The sequence below is a fragment of the Batrachochytrium dendrobatidis genome (genome assembly GCF_000203795.2).
Source record: "Batrachochytrium dendrobatidis JAM81 unplaced genomic scaffold BATDEscaffold_10, whole genome shotgun sequence".
NCBI classification, from domain to species: Eukaryota; Fungi; Chytridiomycota; class Chytridiomycetes; order Rhizophydiales; genus Batrachochytrium; species Batrachochytrium dendrobatidis.
The window spans coordinates 224,795-246,782 of NW_006281108.1; the positions used below are offsets into that span (position 1 = coordinate 224,795).

Sequence of the window (21,988 nt, forward strand, 5' to 3'; positions counted from 1 at the left end):
TTTGCAGTGTTACGGCCATATTCACGTACAATGTAACTTTATCTCGCAGCAACTTTGCTTTGAAACAATGATTAAATATTCGTTGTACTTTTATTATAAATAGGTTTTTTCAATTGTCATTCTCAATGTCTGAAATCGCATGCTATAACCCCCATTTTTTATTAAAGTGGCTGCTGGCAGGATTTGGGAATGAACAGTATAGAGTTGTGTAATCCAACTAGGCCTCACAATATTGCCATGTGTCAAACAGCTAAAAACCCATGTTTAATCAGTGAAGTTTTAACCTTGTAAAATGGTATATTGTCTAGAGTCGAATGCACTAGGGAATGTCTTGATGCTCACAATCCTGGAATATCAAAGCATTCACAGCTCCTTTAATCAACCTTTGAACACAGCGTCCATCGTACGAAGCACACAATAGTTTTGAACTGGGACTATCCCTTTCTTTTCTTTTAGCATAGCCATATATTGCATGTTATCCAAATTCATACATTGCAATCCAGATTTCAAGTCTGACTGCTCTGATAGTGACAAACTTTGTATAAACCCCTGCATCTTGAAAACTCGTATGTTTGCGTTATAGTTCAAGAAACCAAAGATTGCACGTCTCGGGAATGCAACTGTTGTTTCCATGTCAGTTATCCAATGTCATAATGATCGAGTTGTAGATTGAGCAAGTGTGGGACTCGTTGAAACAGATGCACTCATTCAGTTCTTGTTAGCGTTGCGTTTTACGTGAATACGACTGTAAATTACATTTCCCTCATGAAAAACTATATCGAGTCTTTTCAGTCCCAAATCACCTCTTGGCATAGTCTCAGAGTTGAATACTAAAACAATGGCGAGATCAAGTATTTATATAGGAGATTTTTAGATTCCTGTTCTAATCAAACAGTTTTGTTGGCTAGTAGTTTGGCATATGGCAATCCATCGAGTTTATGCACCGTAACGGGATAGTTGGTTAGTTTTTATAGCCGATATGAACACAATCGAGTTTCAAACAGACTCGATACATAGAACCAAGTACGACAAAATGATATTTGAACTGGTATACAGCCATATTCGCGTGAAATGAGTCACCAAATCAAAATACATGATAGTCTCATGCTTGATTGTACCAATCATACCGAGCAGTATCGTATCTTTTGAAGTTGTTAAACCCCACTGATCCGACATTTAATCTTTGTTCTTTTGAACTAGATCACAAACATGTAAAGTTTTAGGATACAACAGAGTCTTTGTACAATGAATATCTAACCATTGTATCTTCCTGGAAAAATAAGACTGCGAGACAAATACAGAAAAGGGTTTCATTTTACGTGAATTGCAATCTAAATGCTCAACTGGCACGGGATATACGGTTGTAAATGCTAAATAAACCAATATTCAACGTAGAATCATTCAAGCTGGATTGGAATCTTTGTGAGTCCACGAATCGTCACTGAGAATTATCAACCCAGACGTACTACTCGTGTTGGAATATGTGTTGGCTAATTGAATTGGCTCTCCGTAAGACACATGTGCTGCAGGCAATACACTTGGCGGTGTGTGTCCATCAATAGTACTGATAGATTCACGCAGTGGCGGTGAAGAGTAATATCCATTAGCCATCCTACCACTTCCATCCAGACTTTTTGTTGGGGATAGCGACATAGTATTGGCACTGTTTCCATGGCTACCACTTAGACTTGGTGAAGCAATAAAAGTACTTTGGCTTCTCCCCTGACAGCACAGAATAAAAATAATACAGTTGATGAATCCACCAAGCGAGTTGCAGATTGCCTGAATCACGCCCAAAGTAAACACATAATCCCCAGTCACAAATTGGTGAATTCTATTCACTGTTGCTGGAGTCCAAATCACCATAAAGGCAATCACAAACAGCATCATACGCCTCACTAATACTGTCTGATATTTTTCTGATTGAGGTTGGGCCACAGTTGAGGTAACAGACATGCGAATGAGTCCTTTTATAGGGTTTCTGTTTGGCAGATTAAGCTGTTTCATCAAGCCAGTAATGCGAAGCCACGTTGCTCCATAGGCGATAATAGCACCTACGAATACAGCCCAAACCTCCAGGTATAAAAACCAGATGCGATACTGTTTATGATCTGCAGAAATCCAGCAATACGAATCTGCATCTCCGACAAGATTATTTGAAATGGATGTTGGTGAATACACAAGAATCGTCAATGCTAAAGGTAGTGCTACTATAAAACATAGAACAATGAGATAGGGCTGCATAAGCTCCAAGGTCTTTGCTGAGCCGTTAAAATGAACAATATACACCATGGTAAGCGACATTAATAAGCAGATGTTGGCAGATGCTGGCGAGAATTCTTGAATCATGAATGCTTGAAGTTGACACCAAGTGGAGTTGATGCCACGATCAATCGCCCATCGTGCAGCAAATCTAGCCACTATTAATGAGTTTACAAATGCAGGATAAATTCAATAGTCAGCAACCCAATATCATAACCAGTGATGCTGAATGCAATAATCCTGATCAGTGGCCATCAGCCCAATATGAAAGGTCAAAGGCGCGATTTCTGCCGATGTGCCACAATCTATAAACTTTGAAGTAGCAGGTGTGGATCAGGTCCAATAAAAAGCAGCACAAATAAACCAACTTACAACAATCAAACCCGTCAGCAACAGCCAGTGCCAATACAAGGCTTCCCATTGTGTTTGCAAAGAGCTTGGGTCGGAATATTCGAAGCTGTTGTGATATGAACAATCCACAAGTTGAAAATGCATGGTGTAGTCCATGTACAAGTTTGGAACAAAGTCAATGGCAAGATGCGTAGTAAAATAACATTTGTCATGAGTTGCATTTTGAAACAATAAACTGTCAGTCAAATCACGTCAAGGCAAGCATATCAAAATAGGTGAATTGAGGTGTCAGGATCAACTGAATCCAGTCCTATCCGTATTGGTACAGCAGACATTGTAGAATATAAACTTACAGAAATCATGACAATAGTGCCCAAAATTGACAGGGATGCTGAAAACCGAGTAACATTGGATAGGATTGCCAGTTCTGAAGGATGAATGTTGGTCATTAATGCGAGACAAACTTGGCGCTATACAATGAGCTGCAGCAAAATAACAGTGCCGAATATATGATACTAGATGTACAAATGCAGCGTTGATCAAACTGAGCTTGAGTTGAATGTGTCTTCAACGATCAATTCAGCTTGTTCGGTATGTATTTTGGTTCAGTTAATCAGCAGTGCTTTAGTTGCGTAGAATGAATGAAAAGTTTAAACTAGATTTTTGGTATAAGAATAAATCCTGTCAAGTGGAAATAAATCTCGAGTAAATTAAGCGCCAAAGCCGACTTTTTCTCTTATTGATATACAGCAAGCAGGCAAGGTCAAATGAATTGATGTCAGTACGAAATTGCTTTTGAATCACTAAACAGGGGGTAAAAAGACAAAGCAATGCAGAATTAAAGGTTATGGTATATTGGTGGTGTATACAAATCAATCCAAATGTGATTGAAAAAGTGAGATGCTTTTTAAAAAATAATAATTGAAAGACTTGGTTGTCAAACGGTGGTGGCACAAACCAGACGCCAAAAAGTTGTGTTAGTGGCGACTATTTACTAGTTTCGGAGAATTCACCTCCGAGTAGCTCTCAAGTCCCAAATTATAAATATCAACAGTCCATCAAAGCAATTGCGCTTGATTCAACCATAGCGCAATCAATTGCGTCATTTTTACCTACAGCATGGACAGTCAAAATAAATATCGTCAGCATATTAAACTGCTTTGATCGAGCGCCTTTCCAACAGTACAACTGCATTCACGTAAAATGAATCACCGAGTTCAAAATAATAATAAACCGCCAGTCTCATGACATAATTTTCACCATACTACAGGTTCTTTTGGTGATTGATATGAAGATAGTAGTCACATTTCCAAGACACGCAACTTTGTTTTCTTGAGCTAGATTGCAGATGTATCCGAAATTTTAGAACAGAGCATTTTTAATGGCATGACTGTGTGTAGACCCAACGTCTCTATACAAGATATAAACTGATGATGGTTACTGACAATTGCTTCTTTATTTTTTTGCCAATAACCGTTAGTGATTCAAATTCACAATTTGGCACAGATCATTCCATGGGATTAACTGTTTATTATATCTAGCTTGGCGATCCATTCCAATATCAGTGTACCTTTTAGATTGTGGCAACACTGTTTATCCTAGCATTGGCAACCATGTCTTTAAAAAGCCAATCTCGAGTACGACACAGGAAAAATGGGATCATAAAGAAAGCAGCGGTGGAAAGTATAACAGCTAGAATTGGCATAACAGTTCCATAGTGAACAACTTCGGAAAAGAATGGGTACGGAAAAGGCAGTTCAAAACTCCAGTTTACCAGCAATACCATGACAATATAAGAAACAATGCAAACAATCGGCGCTACTACATGGCGAGGATAGACAATGGTTCGGGTAAGAATCAGATCGACTAGAACAACAACAAGAGCTGTGATGTGGGTGTTGATCACGCTGAATTTTTCTACTGAGCTGTTTTGTTCAGATACTTTATGGTTGAGAAGAGCCCAGAATACTGATACAGTAATAATAATAAGTGTCACAGAGTTTGCAAAAAGATACGGCATAGCGCGATCTAATAGACAACCTGGCATTAATCTGCGGTTATAATAAAGAAAATTATGTGCTACAGCAGCCTAAAGTGGTATTACATAATCAATTACAAATGGCATAATTTAGTAAATGATTTGGATATACTGGACCAATTGACATTGCATATTCAACGATACAATAGACCTACCGTGAGATACAACCATAAAAAAACCCAAGACCAGTTGCTGAGGTAATACAGAAATTTAGGACTAACGGTAAGGCGCCACACAATAATGCATGTAGAGTATATAAGCATAACCACTCGGATGATGAGCAAAGTTTTACTTGGAATCAATGCAGACTTTGCCGATAAACATCGAAGCACTGATGGTGGAGTTTCCCGATGAAACAAAAAATCAAACGTGTTTGTCTTGCGTTCAACAAGAGCCGACTCTCTAGATTCGAGTTTATAGCTTATGTCGGACTCGGGATAAAGCGTTGACTGGCTGCAATACACAGGAGATAAATTGGAAGTAAAAGTATGTTTTGTAGGTGGAGAAAGTGCTGCTGCTGGCACAGCAACAGCTGTTGAATTTGGAGTAATCACTGAGGCTCTTGTTGGATTCTGAGGTACAGTTTTTTGACTTTTCAACTGATGCAGTTGTGCATGCGTGGAAAATCGTGCTGGTGCGGGTGATGAAATCGGCGCTGTATTCCTATGATCATCATGTGCTGGTAGAATCATATCAGAAGAAGCAGAGATATTGTCTATTGGGTCGGACAAGGGCACATCGATATTGGTTTTATGACAGTCTTGAATCATGGCATCAGCAGATTGATGAGAGCTCAACAATGGCTCGACAAACGACACGCTCAATTTGCTTTTTTTAATAGGCTCGACTGCTCCATCCTCGGAAACTCTATCCACAAAAGTATTGATTTTGTCGATATAGAGGATAGTGTCTCGGTTCGACTGAGTAAGCGATCGATTGGAGATGATAGTGTCTCTGTCGGCTGGCTTGTTAGAACAGTTCACATTGCCAATCGAGCCTACAATATTGACTTTGTACGATATGGGACTGTCCGACTCTTCAAATAAGGGCGACAACTCTACATGTGACGATGGAAGCGGTGTATCTGCCATCTATTCTACTGGGCTACTTTGACCTAAAGTAGCTTCTATCTAATTGCAGAACTTGAAATCAAAAATCAAAAACCAAGGTACCAGAGCAAGCAAAGTTGATGATACTAGAGGTGTATAAAGGATTGATCCACAAACACAAAATATATTCTAGTTGAATGACAGTGTGTCTTCTATAAAATAGGCTGAAAGGGCGACGAATGAACTGTGTTTTGAAAAAAAAGGGACGTCAAGTTTTATTATATATCTAAAAGTCAAAGGTGCATTTGTGTGACATTCTAGTGGTCAATTGTGACAGATCAGCAAGCCATAATGATAAAAGTTCAAGCAGGCGAATAGCTTGGATTGGAATATTCGGACCACAAAGTGGGCCAGTCATCAGAACGCGGTGCCACAACTCGTACACGATAGAGCTTGATAGGGTGAAGCCATTTGCTCCAGAGCCTATTTCAACTCCAACAATGAGTTCAAGCACATTAGATATTTATGCTGCCAACTTGAGCAAACCGTGCATTTGTATTGCTGCTTCGAGTCCAAAAATTTCCAAATTAAACAGTTTTATCCAAACCCATCGAACAAGTGTGTACATGATAAAAGTATGGTCAGCATGTTGGGATTAATCCAAAAATCAAAACCAATTTTATTCTCCTAGCTCCCATCAGCAAAAGAACCGCCCACACGGCGTAAATGAGTGTCTCGCTCTTCGTCATCATCATTTTTGCAATCACAGAGCTGAGTCAAGGGTGATAGGTCCTTCAATGCCCAATCACGTATCAGATGCACTAGTTTGATATATGCAACCACAACCAAAATGATGACTCCCATAGAAATAATCCCAACAACAGCCATTCCAGTATGTTCAGTGATGTTAAAAAAGGTGTCCATAAAAAAGTATGGCCATTCCAGGTTCAATATGTAGTGATAGATCCAAACCCAAACTATATAGAGTGCACCAAATAATATCGGAGAGACTGCGTCCCGAATTGAAACTTTGATACGATTCGCAAACATGTCAATCAGCAAAAATAGCAGTCCAAGAGTGTGCTCCATAATAGTAGTAGCAATGATCCATCTGGTAAATTCGGGTTGACTAAAATCTTGTCGCAGCACAATCCAATACACAGGAGGAACAACCCAGTTCATAGTATGCGCAGCCACATACAACCACATGAACAGTCGAGGCAGAATCTCGAGTGCAATACGATGCATATTTGCAAGCCTTTTCTGGCTTGCAGTGTAATGAACAGCTTCAATACTACAGGTCGATGGCGGATAGACTAATGCCAAGTAAGAAGCATAGCTGGATACAATAAAATACAAGTTCATGCCGATCCAAGCATAATTGGTGAGGAACATGCAGTATTCCAATAAACTAGAAAACTGAGTGATGCGAATGCCAGTAAAGACTATTCCGAAAATAGAAATGACGATCCTGCATATCAAGATGCGGAGAGTAGAGGATGTGGAAAAGGAATAGGTTGCTTGATTGAGAAACACATGTTGGTGCAGTGGCTGTTGTGTATTATAACCAAGTAGCTGGTCGTTGTCCAAATCGGAAGTTGGTTCCAGAGGAGACAGTTGCATACAACTGACAGCAGTCTCATGAGTGAAATTGCTAGCTGAATTGGATTCAGCCATATCAGCAGTGATAAACTATCCAATAATAGCCGTATTCACGCAAAATGGAAAACAATAAGGGAGCCAAAGCACAAGCAGTTTCATGAAACGATTGGTGTTGGTTTACCGAACAGCATTGTTTGAACTCGACAAAGTTGATGATCTTTGCGATCATTTTTGTATAAAAAACTGAACAAATGTTCACATCACAGTTTCGTTCATTACACACTTGTTTAATTTCCAACTCTCATTGCAAATATTGCATTTGAATCAAGTCAATCTGCAGGGTTGAACGCGCTTAATATTTCAGCAGTTTGTAGTTTAATCAATATCGAGTGCTAACTCTGATGTGTGTTTAGCATTCTATTGGAATAAATTATTGTACAGTATTTGTGCATATATACAGATCAAGTTTAAAGCAGGCACTATGCTTTTTTGACAATCAAGTAAAATAATTGACAAATTTGTAGCAATCCGATTTCTATCAACAGGATCAATGTTTTATATATTTGCTGTAGTTTTTTCTAAATTAGCCATCCGATCTCATTTTGGTTGTGTTGAAACTGGAGAGTAATGTCAAGAGCACGTTGCAAATACGGGATCAGATCAAGTGATGTATCTCAAGTCGCACATTGTATCAACTATAAAAGGACCAATGCCATTCTCTATTAACAGTCAGGCTTATTACGTTTATTTTTATAATTTTTATAATTGAGCAATCCTGAATACCTCTACATTCCAACAGTTTATACAGAGTTTGATTTTGTAATCATTGCATGACAGACATATTTAAAGAATTGAAACTCTAGTCGGTTTGTAGAACAATTGTTCCAAAACAAAACAGGGATTTGATAATCATTCATTTTACGTGAATACGATGGTAGAGTTGCTTTGCTCGACTAAAATTGGAATTCAATGGCAACCGTCAAATTGGTCACTACACCCGAAGAGTTGAAAGAGGCTCATCGAGTCAGATATTTAGTGTTTGCTGTTGAGCAGGTATAACTGAGAATGAAGTTGTTGGCATTTAAACAGAAATTCATTCGATCATACTGAATCAACTTTATTACAGGGTTTTGATGCCAGTATTGATGTGGATGAAATCGACCCAAAATGCACACACTGGTTATTATTACCAGAGGAAACAAGTGCTCATGAATCCAGTACGACTGCATCAAATGTGTCAGGGAGTGCCATGGGCACAGTGCGAATGGTTCCTACAGAGCCATGTCCCTCACTAGGACGACTGTGTGTTCTCGAAACAGCACGAGGAATGGGCGGAGGTCTTAAACTAGTTCAGGCAGTGCATGAGCATGCCAAATCCAAAGGATTTGATCGATTGCAGATCCACTCTCAGTATGACAAGGTGGATTTCTATTCAAAGGCAGGATACAAGGTTGACGATCCCGAGCCCTTTGACGAAGAGGGTATGCCGCATTTCCATATGAGCATCGATCTGGTGTGACGTACAAGGTTTTAGTTGAGTCGCTGTTGACAGACATGTAGTGTTGGTTGGGAGTTGAATTGGCTATATGTCATGAGGTGGTTACAGAACAGAGCTTGTTGAGTTACCCCTAATAAAAGAAACTTGTACCGAACCAGTTGGCCTGACAAGCACCTATTATAGGGAGATGCAGTCGTCAAAACACACCTCCGACGACAAGAGTGGCCATGAGATGGTTGCTGATAATAGGCAAGACATGCCAGCTGCATCTGGTCCAGTTACTGACCTCTGGGTATGTGTGATACTGATGTGCATGGAGTCGATGGCTAGTGTTGGCAGTTGCATTCGTTGCTGACCATGTGGGTTTGTTATTTATCTGCTCATGTGCATTCAGGCATCTACAGCAACTGCTGCTGCAGACCATGATGATCCATGGGGATTTGGCTCATTCGATGCCACTCCAACTCTTAGTAGAAAGGATCATTCCATGACCACTGCGAATACCAGCAGTAAGACTGAGCTCGGTCTTTCGTCAATGGGCTACCAAAACCAGGACGATGATGACCCTTGGGCTGATGCATCCTTGGCTGCTGTGGCTATTCTAACTACATCTCCTGATTTAAACCTCAAGGACGATACTGGCCATTCTACTCGCACTAGTAGCTTTTCTAAACACTCCAATACAAGCAGAAACAGTCTATCTGGCACTGGTGCTACAATCACTCCACTTCCTCGCCACCAGAGCTCTAGTGCAATTTTGGGAATACATCCACCCACTCCTACTCTGATGGAGGTGAGCTTCCTACCAATTTGAACCTACAATATCCCACTATCAGGCTTGTTTAACCTTTAATTCGTCAAAACGTAGTTTATGGACATTTTGAACAAATACGAGTCTGGCCAAGATGTCGATCTTGCCGCAATGACTCATCCACGACACATTGAGTTGATAGGAGTAACCGATCCTTCAAACAACCACGACAGTGCTGATATCACCGATCACCTTGATATCAATGCAAGTCTCAGCAGTACAGATATGCACACTCATGGTCTGTATAGTCGTCAGAGCGAGTCCGACTTGAGCTCTTCCATGTCCGAAGATCCAACCCGAAGCAACTCAATTGATACACGGGGTAGTATTGGCGATGGTACTTGTACTCTTTCAGTTCCCCAGCCAGATATACCTCATCGAAACCAAGGCTCAAGAGGCAGCAGAGTTGCTTCGTCTTCACCTAAAAATACCTTTCATCCAAACACGTTTCTTAAACCTGACGATGAGCGAGGAATCACCTCATCCAAATCACAAACCATTTCAAATATTCAAAGTGTTTTTACTGACACTCAAAAAATCGCCTATGTTGGTTTATGCTATCTGTGCATTTCGTTTTTTCGTAAATCCCGTCTAGCAAATTTTAAAAAAGCTGCTGCTGCTTATGATGTATGGTCGGATCAGTTTATGGAAAAACTATACGTATATCTAGATTTGCTTCCCGAAGGTAATATTTTTGTGTATTTGCAATTCTACAGCCCAAAAGTACATGTATTCTAGTTGATCTGTAATCATCCCGCCATCAAAGTTGTGGCTATTGAATAGCCATGGTTGTGTTTGCTATTTCAAACTCATGCAAACATGATTTGACTATTGTTATCAATTTATTAGAACGCATGATGATAAAGAATCTGGCCGAGCATGGTTTACTTCCTTCAGACCTTTCTACTGGATTGCTAAATGATGCTAAAAAGGCACTTGCAGAACTTGAAAAACAGCAGCAGGAGGAGCAGCAGGCTGAGCAACATGCACTGGATAGTGGGTTACAACCATCACTTTCCAAATCATCCGTTGCTGTTTCAAATAAATCCCAAAGCGTTTCATCCAACGATAACTCGCCATCAGACGTGCGCTATACCATTTTGTCTCATCTCTTTATATTGAGTATTGCTGATGGACGATACGATGCACGTGCTAGATGCATTCTACGAAAGATTGCTCATGATATGGAAATCCCAATGTTGGATCTAGCCAAGTTAGAAAATGTGATTGCTGATCAACTGCGGATTTATGAGGATCACGAAGTAGTCAAGCCAGATGAGGAAGTGGTTGATCAGCGCAATAAGGTCGATGGCAGGAACCGATGGCTGCTTGCTGGCATTGCCACTCTTGGTAAGATTTGCAATGCTTGTATTGATAAAGTCCAACTATTGACGTTTGGCTGATATGATCTGGTATAGCTGGAGGTGCGGTCATTGGTGTTACTGCTGGTCTTGCAGCACCTTTTATCGGCGCTGGAATTGGCGCGGCTTTGACAACTTTTGGTATCACGGGTGCGACAGGCCTTTCTACATTTATGGCTAGTACTGGTGGTTTGGCCATTATTACTGCTGGAGGTGTTCTCTCTGGAGGAGGCATGTCAGGTGTTAAAATGATGAGGCGAACCCGTGGTATTGAAGAGTTTGAATTTCTTGGATTGGAAGATGCTCTCAATATTATTAATAAAAACCGTGAGCAGCGAAAAGCAGATAGGCGAAAACGTCGAGGGCATGAATCTCGAGTCAAACCAGGAGAAAAGCAACCGCAAGAATCAGACGCGGCCGCCAAAGATGGAGCAAGTGTTACTTCAAGCTCAAAGGAATCACCTTTGATGTCTTCATCTAAACTCCCATCAATCTCCACACGGCCTGGAAGTTTTTCATTCGGAGATGCCCGTTTAGCCAATAACCCCAAAGCGGATGTTCTTTGGGAAATTTCGTCTGTCGCCGACTCTCATGTTGGTGAGGATACCCAGACAAAGCGTGCTTTAAATGTGGACGAAATTAGTACTGGCGATCAGGATGTAAACACCGGAAATGATGAACCTGCACAGATGGGCATTGTAAATCAAAAAGGGAACAAGTCTAGACAAACCAACGTGCTGATCACGGTTGCTGGATGGATTTCAAATGGAGCCGATGATCACACTTTTCCATTCTCTACTCTTGAACCGGGTCACAATGGTGATCAGTACACGCTTATTTGGGAAACCAAAGCACTCCAGGAACTCGGATCTGCACTTCGTATTCTGCTGTCAGAAGTCACTAGTTTTATTTTACAACAAGGAATTCAAGCCACACTTTTGCCTGTGCTTATGGCTGGTCTCACTGGCCCACTCTGGATGATTAAGCTCACATATCTTGTCGATAATCCATGGGGGAATGCACTGACCAAGGCAGAAAAGGCAGGCCGCGTGCTTGCAGATACTTTGATGGGACAGGTTCAAGGCAACAGGCCTGTTACTCTTGTTGGATTTTCACTTGGAGCTCGAGTGATTTACTTTTGCTTGTTGGAACTTGCTGCCCATGGTGCACATGGTATTATTGAAGATGTTTACATGTTTGGTACTCCAGTTATTGGGTCTCGCAAAGCATGGGAAAAAATCTCATCCATTGTCGCAGGAAAGGTTGTCAATGGATACACTCAAAACGACATGCTATTGGGTGTTTTGTACCGCGCATCTCTTGCAGCTTGGTCTGAAGTTGCTGGACTTCGTCCTGTAAACGATGTTCCTGGTATTGAGAATATGGATCTTAGTGATACTGTCAAGGGCCATTTGGACTATCGATCTCAACTCCCCATAATTCTCAAGTCCTGTGGATTTTCTATCAATGCCGAAAAATTTCAAGACCAGGATACCGAGGAAGAGGAAGAACGGCTCGAGATTGAGCAAGAACGACTTGAAGCAAAGGAACAACGAGAACGAGAACGGGAGGAGCGAAACCAAAAGCGCTTGGACGAGGCTTTGCAACGGACCAAGGAGAGACAGATTGAAATTGAGCGGAAACGCAAAGAAAAAGAGGATGCAGCGATTGCAGCAGCGATTTTGGCTGCTCGTAAGAAAGCAGAAGCGGCAATGGCGACTACGCCGACTTCTTCGTCTTCTACTGGATGGTTTGGTCCACGAAAACCATCGACTGCTGTAAAAGCATCTGTAAACGCAAGCAAATCATCGGCTGCCCACCTGGCACCCGTGGCTCAAGATCAAATTGTAGCAGATGAACTGCGTCAAATGTCTGAATTGGAGGATATGATGCAGGTTTATTGGGAACCACGCGAAATTCAATCCACATTACCACCATTGGTTATTGCTCCAAATCCAGATTCTTTAACGGCAATATCTGCTTCGTCATCTCAGCCTCCATCTCGTGTTGCTAGCGAAATTATACATCATGATATGACTAAAGATTCTGCCAATTTAAGTGATGCGGTCAATCAAAATCAATGTGCAACGTCACACAGTGTTGACGAGTCTATTACTTCAGAAGATGCCTTGCAACTCGATATGCTCCATCAGCAAATGAATGATTTGGATGGAATTTAATATCGAGATATAAGCATCTTTAGCCAAGCACGGATATTTACACATTATATTATAGTAAAGATTGACGTTTCCACTTTTAAAAATAAACACAGTTATTACTTTTAGCTTTTATGATTCTTTTCAAGCTTGGGATCAAGTTTGACACCCAACCAAATGATACTAATGTGACCGAGACTCTCACGACCATGACATTGAACAGTTCTTTTATCCTAAAACCCCAGATACGTTCTAGTTTTTAAAACAAAGATTGCACGTTTCAGCAAATCAACCATTGTTTTAATGATGATCACTCCATGTCATCCTATTCGATGTGTATCAAAACAAGGTGAAAGACATGCCAACGAGGAAAGCTGATTGAAACCTCGTGGTTCAAACAAGATACAAATCTAGACACGAAAAAAATAAGCTCTAATCATTTGAATATTCTTGACCCTACACACCACGACACCAGTTTCTAGCACAGTCAACCCAACATGGCATCAGCAATGGCCAACATGGAAGAATATTTCCGAGTCAATGTCGAGCGAAAACTCTTCATGTAAGTGTATAGCCTTATCCCACCCAACACATCACACTAACCCCACTGCATCAATACCTATCGAAGCAAGGTTCCAGAACAAGAAGACCATGACCTCACTCCAGCAACAAAACTTCTTGAACGTCGTCGAGAAATGTTGGAAGTCGAGACGGGATTGTTGAAGCAAAAAGAAGAGTTTGCCATGAAGATGGAGTCGCTTACTCAACGTAGGGAAGAGTTGGCACGTAAAGAGACTCAATTAAAAGACTCGTTGTTAAAATTCGACAAATTTTTAAAGGTATGGAATGATATGGTTTGGATCTTGATTTTTTACTCTAATAGATTATACTTGTGAATAGGAAAATGATGCAAAAAGAATGCGTGCGTTGAAGAAATCCATGGATGAGCGAAAAGTCCGTGAGCAAAAAGAATCTGAAATCGATATGCTTAAAGTCAGTATCACAGGTTTGGGGGATAAAAAAAACCGACAGGGAAACGCAGTAGAATCAAGTAAAGTCATGCCATTTAAACCCATTAAACTCTATCTATGGGCTATTTGATAGCAGTTCAGCATATTTAAAACGATTCAAATGCATAGTACGTGCCGAGATGAATAGGTAGACTAAATTTGGCTTGAACATCATTTTTTTAGATCTGTGGTTTCAAAGATACCTTGAGGGTGTACTTGAAAACGGCGACGAGTTTGCCGAAATCAAAGATATCATTTCGAGATTTGATACACTCTCTGCAACAAATACCGAGCTTATAGATAGAGCTCGTGCAGCACAAGAAAAGACTGAAAAAGATCGACAGGACTTTTTAGCATTTTCAGAGGTAACTTTGAATCTCGACTAGCTACCAAAGTAATGGCTGCTAAAATTGTGAATATATGCTGCAACAGGGAAAAAACAATGTTATATTAAACAGAAACAATGAGATAGCTCGTTTACAAACAAAGCTTGAGGAGGCTCAATCAAAAGGCTCCAAATGGCAACTGGAACTCGATCAGACACTGAAAAATGCAACACAAAAATCGCTTCTTTTGGGTCAAGTAAAAATGTACGAGTGATTGACCATGACTTGAGATGGTTTTGTATTGTCAATCTACTTGGAGGTACTAACTTCTTTGTCTCATGGTATTTTACTTTTTTAAAATTGTGTAATGTCAGGGCCACAAACAATCTGTTTAATGTGGTAAAATTACACTTGGATAACCGGCTGAACTCGACATCCGACACGCTATCCCAGCTAGATAAAATCGGACAGTTTATCGTGGATCTAAATCAAATTACTTTGGATGCACAAAGTAAAGAATCGGCGATTGGAAAATCTACCCGTTTGGGATAAAATAAAGCTGCTCAGGGATTACATACGAGACTAGAAAATAGGAGCCTATGTCTGAATGAGTAAAACTCGTCATAGTGGAGCAATGCCAGTATGATATGCAAAAGTCATGCTAGCTAATCACATTAAAATTCACAGCAAAACAATCCATATTTATTATACGACTCGGTTAGATTAACAGGAGGCCTATTGAGTAATGTGAATCAAAAGTTCAGTAGGAAATGAAAAATATGGAGGAACAAGAGTTAAAACCAGATGTAGGGATAATATCAAAATTTTGTTAGACGGCCATGCCAACAAAGAATAGTGTAGCGAGAGTCACTATCAAAGATACCACACGCCATTGAGATGGTGAATCGGCGCTATTTCCGGCACCCTTGGCACTGGAACCAGAACCAGTGCTATTTTTGGGAATGACTTTAGCTTGGCGAGCAAGGTTGACACAAGTACCGGATATAGGGTTCCATGTTCCGCCATTGGGACATCCAGCGCTGGGGATAGATTTACGGGTACGTGGACCAGTAAAAGGAACTGGATTGGTCACATTAGGAATGGTAGTAGGACAACCAAAACAAGAAGTAAAACTGGCTTGCAATGCTGGATAATAACAGCTTTCTGTTAACCCTTCATCGATCTGGCCATTGCCATTGTTATCAATACCATCACAGACTTCTGCATTTGAGGGATTGACAGCAGGCATTAAACAGTCTAGAGCAGGATTAGTAACTGAGCCAGCAATATCAGTGGGATTTTGCATCCATGCAAGCAGCTGCTGGTTAGAAACCCAGTATACATCATTATGACCACTCGATCGAATCCAGTCCATGAACATACGCACACCGGTAATATAGTTGGGTTGAGTCACAGCAACGGCAGCATGAAGATAGATGCCCAATGGAAGGCGAGTCGAGGTATATCTGTTATTGAAGTTGGTTTTAAGCAGATCAAAGATATCCGAGGCAGGCATTGGGCCAGGAGTAGCTTTTGGGAGAGGATCAGGATCCATGGCAGCATTCTCCGTTCCGTCAGCATTAAGTAGCATATACATGGGAATCTCCCACAGACCTGGAAAGTTGAATGGAGCAACACAAGTACCACCACTACACTGAGTGTATGGTCCATTGTCAAGTGTGTAAGGCCAAGCTCTAAACCAACACAGTGGTTAGACAACAGGATTCCAGTACATAAATGCGATGTGATCCAATACATAAGCTTACGGAATAGCGCCATAGTTCATTGGCATCGACGAATCATACTTGAAAGTGCCAGCAGTAATCAGATTTGCATAGGTATTACGACTGTACAAAAGAAACGGAGTGCGGAATCCAACCAATTTGGAGAGCGGAACACCGCCAAAGGCACTGACAGCTTGGACAGCTCCAGACATTTCACCAAGAGGAGGATCGCCAACATGATTGATGGTGTGAGTAGCAATCTCATGGCCAGAGCTATACATACGGTTGACATGCCTATATAAACATTGATTCATGGTTGATCAGCAATAGAACCACTTGCTTATCACCAACAAACGCATTAGAGGCGCAATAGATGGACACGATGGAGTAGATGCCGATTCAATGAATCAGCAGTTTTCAAAGTTGTACTCATTAACCCGTTGAAATGACCATTCTGGGATATATTTCTATTCAAAAAAACACCAGAACGCAAAGATAATGCAGGAATGTTTCAAAAGCAACGTACCAGAAATCAGTATACTGAGTTGAAATAAAGAATGTAGCAGCAAGAGGACATCCGTTTGGATTGGTATAATCCGAGGTATAATTAAGAATTTGTGGCAAAATAACTTCATTGATAGAATCATCAAAAGCTAAACGGTTGGATTCAAGCGGCAAAGCCATGGAGCCGTGCGTGGATCAAAATAAAATTGCATTATCGACATAGCATTAAAAACAGTCAGTTAAGGGTAAACGTACCAATGCAAACACTCCGCATTGGTGCATTCATTAATGAACAAACAAATACCAAAGAAGACTCATTTCTTCGGCCTGCACTCTGCCAGGTTTCAATCTGACCGCAACAACACTTACTTAGAGTAATCAGTTGGGGAATGTTTTTAGGATCCAGACCACCTGGAGGTTTAGTGGAAGGACAATAGCAAGCAGGCAGTTTGCATTTGGCGGGGTCACAAGAGTAACCTGTAGTGACTGTGGTTGGGCCAGAAACTCCAGCTCCCTCTTGAGCCAAGACAAAAGGATCAGACAGTTGCAATGCAGCAATACATGCTATGGCAATAGTGTGTCTGAGCGACCAGAAAGAAATCATCTTAATGTCAATGTTTGAAGTTACAAGTGAAATGCCAAATATCGAGTTGCTGCAATAAAAGCAATTGGCGAAGCGTAATCATTATGTCATAGTGCAGTCTTATTCACGTCAAGTGAATCTCTACATAAGAATCAAGTCTGGTAATTCCATATCCTTGGCATTTGTCGAATCTATAAATCAAATAGTATGACTTGGTATGGAAACCAACGATTGCAATCTTTGGTTTCTTGAACTAGAACATATCTGATATTTAGGATAGTCCCAACATGATCATTTCATTATGTAAGCATTACATGATGGGCGTTGTTTTGAAGAATTGAGAATGTTAATCTCCAACAAGTACATCACATATTTAGTCATTTCCTACTCCAAAACAAAATAAAACTGCGAAATATACACAGGCATTCTACGTGAATATGACTAAAATGAACCTGTTCATTCCTAAAATATAACTTGTTCACAAGTACAGACTGGCTGCAAATACAATATCTCTCTTGATTTTTGCAATTCCTATAATAAAAGCAACTGGATTAGCCAAAGAATATTAAATACATTCAAAACTGTCATAATACCTTCAGTGAATTTGGTTTCTAAATCAGAGTTTCCAATACTCTTTGAAGCTGCAACCATTTGCCTCAACAACTCTTCCAACCGCCTCATACTTCTAATAATACTTCCTTCGAAAATATCCGTCATTCGGCAAATATCAGCAAACCGGGCTCCCTGGCACCAGCTCATCACAATTTGCATTAGATCGGGCCGGAAGCTCTCCACATACTCTTTTTCGTCAATCGTCATTTTGCTTTCCTGACTGACTTGCGCAATCTTTCTCGCTGTTTCTCGAAGAATGCGCAAGGGTTGTTTAAGTGTGTCAGGAAATGATACTGTAGGATCTTCACCACCACTACGTTCGCCAAAAGTAAAACAACTGAGAAGCGATACCGTTTGATCAACTGTAAGATCTGTAAAAACACCATTGAAGAGCAGCTCAGTCAAGACAAGCTCATCACCAGCAGAGATCTCACAAGCAACACGGCCTTTAATTTCAATAATATCTTGCGCATTGGTATATCCGAGTCGGCGGAGAACACGTCGACGAGCTTTGAGTTCGTCCATTTGAAGTACAGATTCAGCCTGTGTGATTTGTCGTCGAATATCCTTGATTTTCGCTACAAGAATCATTTTAGATTCATAACTGGAATACAACTCGGGTAGCCGTGGATCATTGTGTAATGCATGTTCGTATAAACGAGGCTCAAGAACATGAATTTTGCTCACTAGTTTTTGAAATAAAGCGTCTTCAATTCTCATGTCCTTTATAGGATCAAGTATTGGCACCTTGTCCTTGAATCTTGATTCGACTTCTTTGATTGTAGCCAAACATTGTCTGCGCGAAGCCAGCAGTCGCATATCTTTGGGCATATTGATGCGCACAGATGAGATGCCATCAAACGCATTCAAAAGACACGGAACAATTAATGCACTGCCACGTTTGATATCTTTTGGGCATGGCTGAACACTGGTAGATAGTAGGCTGCTTGCACTGGAATCATCATTCTCAGCCGGAGCACAGTTGAGTAAAACGTCAACAATATACTGAGGCTCTTCAGTCAGAGTCTTAATATTGCCTCCCATTTTGGCTTTCGGTTGCTGAGGCTTCACAAAATTAACAATGATTCCCCATCCAAAATCGCCATTGGGATTTTCTGTCGTAGATTCACGTGCAATCCTGACTAGACGACCAGGCTGAAGAAAAGGAACGCTATATGCTGGTTGATTGAGAACATCCCGCATATCCCGTCTATACAGCTCCAGCTGCGATCGTATTTGGTAATATTCTCCAACAAGCTGCTCGTCCTCAACCAAGATGCCATCTCGACGCTTTTCAAAAATATCCATATCCTTGATGAGTTGAGGCACACGAACAGAGTTTTGGAATTGAAAAAAGCTTCCTTGAAGCATATATTCTGGACTCACGCCCTCAATACGCAATAAGTTTAGAATCATCGTATAGGTAAGATGGAATGCAGAGTTGAGTGGGTCAGAGACACCCTTGAGCATATCTTTAGCAACATTGGGCTCCATCTTTTCATCAATCATGAGAATGACAACACCACGATCATCAAGACCTCGACGGCCAGCACGGCCAGACATTTGAATGTATTCACCTCCACTGAGCCAGCGTGTTTCTTTGCCATCAAATTTGCGTACTGCAGTAAAGACAACCGTTTTTGCAGGCATGTTGAGACCAATAGAAAAGGTTTCAGTGGCAAACAAAACCTTGAGCAACCCTTCCTGGAATAAAATCTCAATCACCTCTTTCAAGATGGGTAAAAGACCAGAGTGATGGATTCCAATTCCGCGTTTTAAAAGTGGAAGAATATGCTCAATTTGCGGTAGTCCACGGTCATCTTCGCTAAGAGAAGTGATTGCATTTTCAAATACTGACTTGACCAGCTGTTTTTCATCATCGTCGTTGAAATCCAATTTAGACAGTTGAAGCGCATTGGCTTCACACTCTCGTTTTGAAAAAGAAAAAACAATCACTGGATGATAGTTTTTAACCATGATCATGCGCAGAATCTTGAACAGATCACTAGGACCTTTGGTGCTGCCGTCTCTTTTTCGGGAACTTCCAGTGGATTTCTTGATACTTGCACCAGTAGTTGGGTCAGTGGCATCATCACCCAATGCGCTGATTGCTTTTTGGAAATTGGCTTGTCTAAACACAGACTTTTCATCTACTGCAAGGTAGATTCCTTCGCCACCAGAGGGGAAAAGATAGTGTTGCAAGGGAGTGGGACGGTAATCTGTGTATACAACATGGCAAGGCTGCTTATGAATTTTGCAAATCCATTCGGCAAACTGCATTGCATTGGGGATGGTAGCCGACAGAAACACAAATCTAACCTTGTCAGGTAGCATAATAAGCGTTTCTTCCCAAACAACACCTCGAGCTAAATAGTTTGAATGCAAAGCAACGCATCAACAGGCTAGAGTTAATACTTGCTAATGCGTATACATGAAGGATGCATGGCATATTTACCTTTATCACGCATGTAATGAATTTCATCAAAAATAACCCATGCAACTTCGCGCATGACCTCGCTACCACGATACAACATCGATCTAAGAATTTCTGTAGTCATGACCAAACAACTTGCACCAGGGTTAATTGTGACATCACCCGTCATCAAGCCAACATCTCCAAATTCTTGAAGCAACTCTCGGTATTTTTGGTTTGACAATGCCTAATTGGTATTCATTTTAAATCATACAAATAAAACTGTTAGGCTAGTGTTGCAATAGTATACAATCCAATCAGAATCTTACCTTGATGGGACTGGTGTAAATCACACGCTGTTTTTGAAGAAGACTTTTTGCAATGGCATATTCTGCCACAACAGTTTTTCCAGCACTAGTATGAGCACTGACTAGAACTGATTCGCCACGTTCGATACTGGTAATAGAGGTTGCTTGGAAAGGATCGAGTTTGAATGGATATGTGCGTGCTGGATTAGCTGGTGGTTTATCATGTGAAAGTGGAGTATAATCGTATCCGGTTGGAACAGCGACTTGGTGACGAACCTATTAAATTGAATGCTAAATTAGTTTTTGTAATAATGCTCGGATAAGATCCAAAGCCTATTTTTTCAAGTGGTAATCCAACTCGCGATCTAGGCGGTATGGGGTGTCAATGCATAGTTTAACATACCTGATGGCTAATGACCAACTGCTCTTTTGTAGAAACAGCACTACCATTTGCATCGACTCCAGTGGTTTTATCAGATGAAACAGGAACACCATTTGCATCAGTTGTAGCAGACTCTGTACTTGGAATCAAGCCATCAGCATGAGCGTATTCCAGATCTACATTCTGACCAAAATCATCAACAATCACCACGGAAGGCTGCTCATCGGCATTTTCAACCTCCATGGCAGTATCCTGCAGTCCAGTACTATCATGGGTTGATATCTGATCGAGAGGCAAATCCAGACGTTGTCGCTTTGTGATGGAAGGGTCATTATTAACAGGATTTGACGGTAGAGTAGAAGCAGGTTCAAGTCTTTTAGATTGGATTGGAGCAGGAGCAGAAATTAGAACATCTTCATCCGAGTCAGAAAAGGCACCAAACAAATCTTGAACTTCAAGTTTGTTGGACATTGAAGTGGTTTGGATCTTTAGGTTAGAATTGGCTAATAAACCAAAACTGGTTTCTTTAAAAAATCAGTGTGTATGACTGTGCACAGTTTATTAGATGCAGCGAGATAAAACCTTGCAAACTTCAAGGTTTGAATTTATAAAAAAATGAAAATTTGAGCGTTTCGATGGAAAGTGAAATAAGTGAATCACGTGAGTATAGATTGACTTTAACACCACGTGAACAGGGTTTGACATTTGTCTTCAACTGCAACACACAGAGTTCAGCTGTCATGGAATCTGCTACATATCAACCAGTTGCAAGTGAGACTAAATTAGCAGCTACTCAGCACAGTAATAGAAAGAAACAGCTGTTAGAAAGAGATACTTTACTGTTGAAACCCAACACTTCAAAGCCTCTACTTCAGTCTCCAGCACCTGTTGTGACTTCTAAAATGGGATTGTTGAAGACATTCATACTGTGTTTAATAGTTTCTGGATCTACACTGGGTGGACTAGTCTTGTTGATCAAGGTGAGAAATATTGTAGTT

At 40.7% G+C, this 21,988-nt stretch overlaps 8 protein-coding genes across 8 annotated transcripts; 3 read left to right on the plus strand and 5 right to left on the minus strand.

Moving 5' to 3' along the window:
• Positions 1-1,297: 1,297 nt before the first annotated feature.
• Positions 1,298-2,834, minus strand: BATDEDRAFT_90385 (uncharacterized protein). The gene is made up of 2 exons (XM_006680855.1): positions 2,635-2,834; positions 1,298-2,420 (listed from the first exon to the last, which is right to left on the minus strand). Exons 1-2 carry the CDS (start codon positions 2,681-2,683, stop codon positions 1,402-1,404), a joined length of 1,068 nt encoding a protein of 355 aa, XP_006680918.1. The 5' UTR covers positions 2,684-2,834; the 3' UTR covers positions 1,298-1,401.
• A 1,352-nt stretch (positions 2,835-4,186) lies between these two features.
• On the minus strand, positions 4,187-5,742 carry BATDEDRAFT_90600 (uncharacterized protein; the record flags this gene model as incomplete). The annotated part of the gene is made up of 2 exons (XM_006680856.1): positions 4,187-4,702; positions 4,807-5,742. The coding sequence occupies 2 exons, from the start codon at positions 5,740-5,742 to the stop codon at positions 4,187-4,189; spliced, it is 1,452 nt and encodes a 483-aa protein (XP_006680919.1).
• A 615-nt stretch (positions 5,743-6,357) lies between these two features.
• Positions 6,358-7,482, minus strand: BATDEDRAFT_37231 (uncharacterized protein). The gene has a single exon (XM_006680741.1). It carries the CDS (start codon positions 7,375-7,377, stop codon positions 6,388-6,390), a length of 990 nt encoding a protein of 329 aa, XP_006680804.1. The 5' UTR covers positions 7,378-7,482; the 3' UTR covers positions 6,358-6,387.
• Positions 7,483-8,271: 789 nt separating this feature from the next.
• On the plus strand, positions 8,272-8,821 carry BATDEDRAFT_90652 (uncharacterized protein; the record flags this gene model as incomplete). The annotated part of the gene is made up of 2 exons (XM_006680785.1): positions 8,272-8,355; positions 8,429-8,821. 2 exons carry the CDS (start codon positions 8,272-8,274, stop codon positions 8,819-8,821), a joined length of 477 nt encoding a protein of 158 aa, XP_006680848.1.
• Positions 8,822-11,661: 2,840 nt separating this feature from the next.
• On the plus strand, positions 11,662-12,399 carry BATDEDRAFT_13102 (uncharacterized protein; the record flags this gene model as incomplete). Its single annotated transcript, XM_006680570.1, has 1 exon — positions 11,662-12,399. A coding segment is annotated over one exon (738 nt), but the record flags the coding sequence as incomplete, so codon positions are not given.
• Positions 12,400-13,608: 1,209 nt separating this feature from the next.
• On the plus strand, positions 13,609-15,016 carry BATDEDRAFT_90387 (uncharacterized protein; the record flags this gene model as incomplete). Its single annotated transcript, XM_006680786.1, has 6 exons — positions 13,609-13,690; positions 13,761-13,967; positions 14,029-14,179; positions 14,322-14,503; positions 14,571-14,728; positions 14,839-15,016. Exons 2-6 carry the CDS (start codon positions 13,824-13,826, stop codon positions 15,014-15,016), a joined length of 813 nt encoding a protein of 270 aa, XP_006680849.1. The 5' UTR covers positions 13,609-13,690; positions 13,761-13,823.
• Positions 15,017-15,146: 130 nt separating this feature from the next.
• BATDEDRAFT_90388 (uncharacterized protein) lies at positions 15,147-17,302 on the minus strand. The gene is made up of 4 exons (XM_006680857.1): positions 17,062-17,302; positions 16,715-16,841; positions 16,231-16,482; positions 15,147-16,158 (listed from the first exon to the last, which is right to left on the minus strand). The coding sequence occupies exons 1-4, from the start codon at positions 17,294-17,296 to the stop codon at positions 15,294-15,296; spliced, it is 1,479 nt and encodes a 492-aa protein (XP_006680920.1). The 5' UTR covers positions 17,297-17,302; the 3' UTR covers positions 15,147-15,293.
• A 400-nt stretch (positions 17,303-17,702) lies between these two features.
• On the minus strand, positions 17,703-21,572 carry BATDEDRAFT_20298 (ATP-dependent RNA helicase MTR4). Its single transcript, XM_006680588.1, has 5 exons — positions 21,012-21,572; positions 20,630-20,884; positions 20,343-20,547; positions 17,869-20,253; positions 17,703-17,806 (listed from the first exon to the last, which is right to left on the minus strand). The coding sequence occupies exons 1-5, from the start codon at positions 21,459-21,461 to the stop codon at positions 17,754-17,756; spliced, it is 3,348 nt and encodes a 1,115-aa protein (XP_006680651.1). The 5' UTR covers positions 21,462-21,572; the 3' UTR covers positions 17,703-17,753.
• Between the last annotated feature and the right edge of the window lie 416 nt (positions 21,573-21,988).

Excerpts from the sequence above, each read along its gene's own strand:
- BATDEDRAFT_90385 (XM_006680855.1), bottom strand. The coding sequence starts at position 2,683 with ATGGGAAGCCTTGTATTGGCACTGGCTGTTGCTGACGGGTTTGATTGT. Across the intron at positions 2,421-2,634 it reads TGCTGACGGGTTTGATTGTT|TGGCTAGATTTGCTGCACGA; the intron begins GTAAGTTGGTTT and ends ACTCATTAATAG.
- BATDEDRAFT_37231 (XM_006680741.1), bottom strand. The coding sequence starts at position 7,377 with ATGGCTGAATCCAATTCAGCTAGCAATTTCACTCATGAGACTGCTGTC.
- BATDEDRAFT_90388 (XM_006680857.1), bottom strand. The coding sequence starts at position 17,296 with ATGATTTCTTTCTGGTCGCTCAGACACACTATTGCCATAGCATGTATT. Across the intron at positions 16,483-16,714 it reads ACTCAGTATACTGATTTCTG|GCATGTCAACCGTATGTATA; the intron begins GTACGTTGCTTT and ends ATGTTTATATAG. Across the intron at positions 16,159-16,230 it reads ATGAACTATGGCGCTATTCC|AGCTTGGCCTTACACACTTG; the intron begins GTAAGCTTATGT and ends GTGTTGGTTTAG.
- BATDEDRAFT_20298 (XM_006680588.1), bottom strand. The coding sequence starts at position 21,461 with ATGTCCAACAAACTTGAAGTTCAAGATTTGTTTGGTGCCTTTTCTGAC. Across the intron at positions 20,254-20,342 it reads TCATTACATGCGTGATAAAG|CTCGAGGTGTTGTTTGGGAA; the intron begins GTAAATATGCCA and ends CAAACTATTTAG. Across the intron at positions 17,807-17,868 it reads AGAAACCAAATTCACTGAAG|GAATTGCAAAAATCAAGAGA; the intron begins GTATTATGACAG and ends CTTTTATTATAG.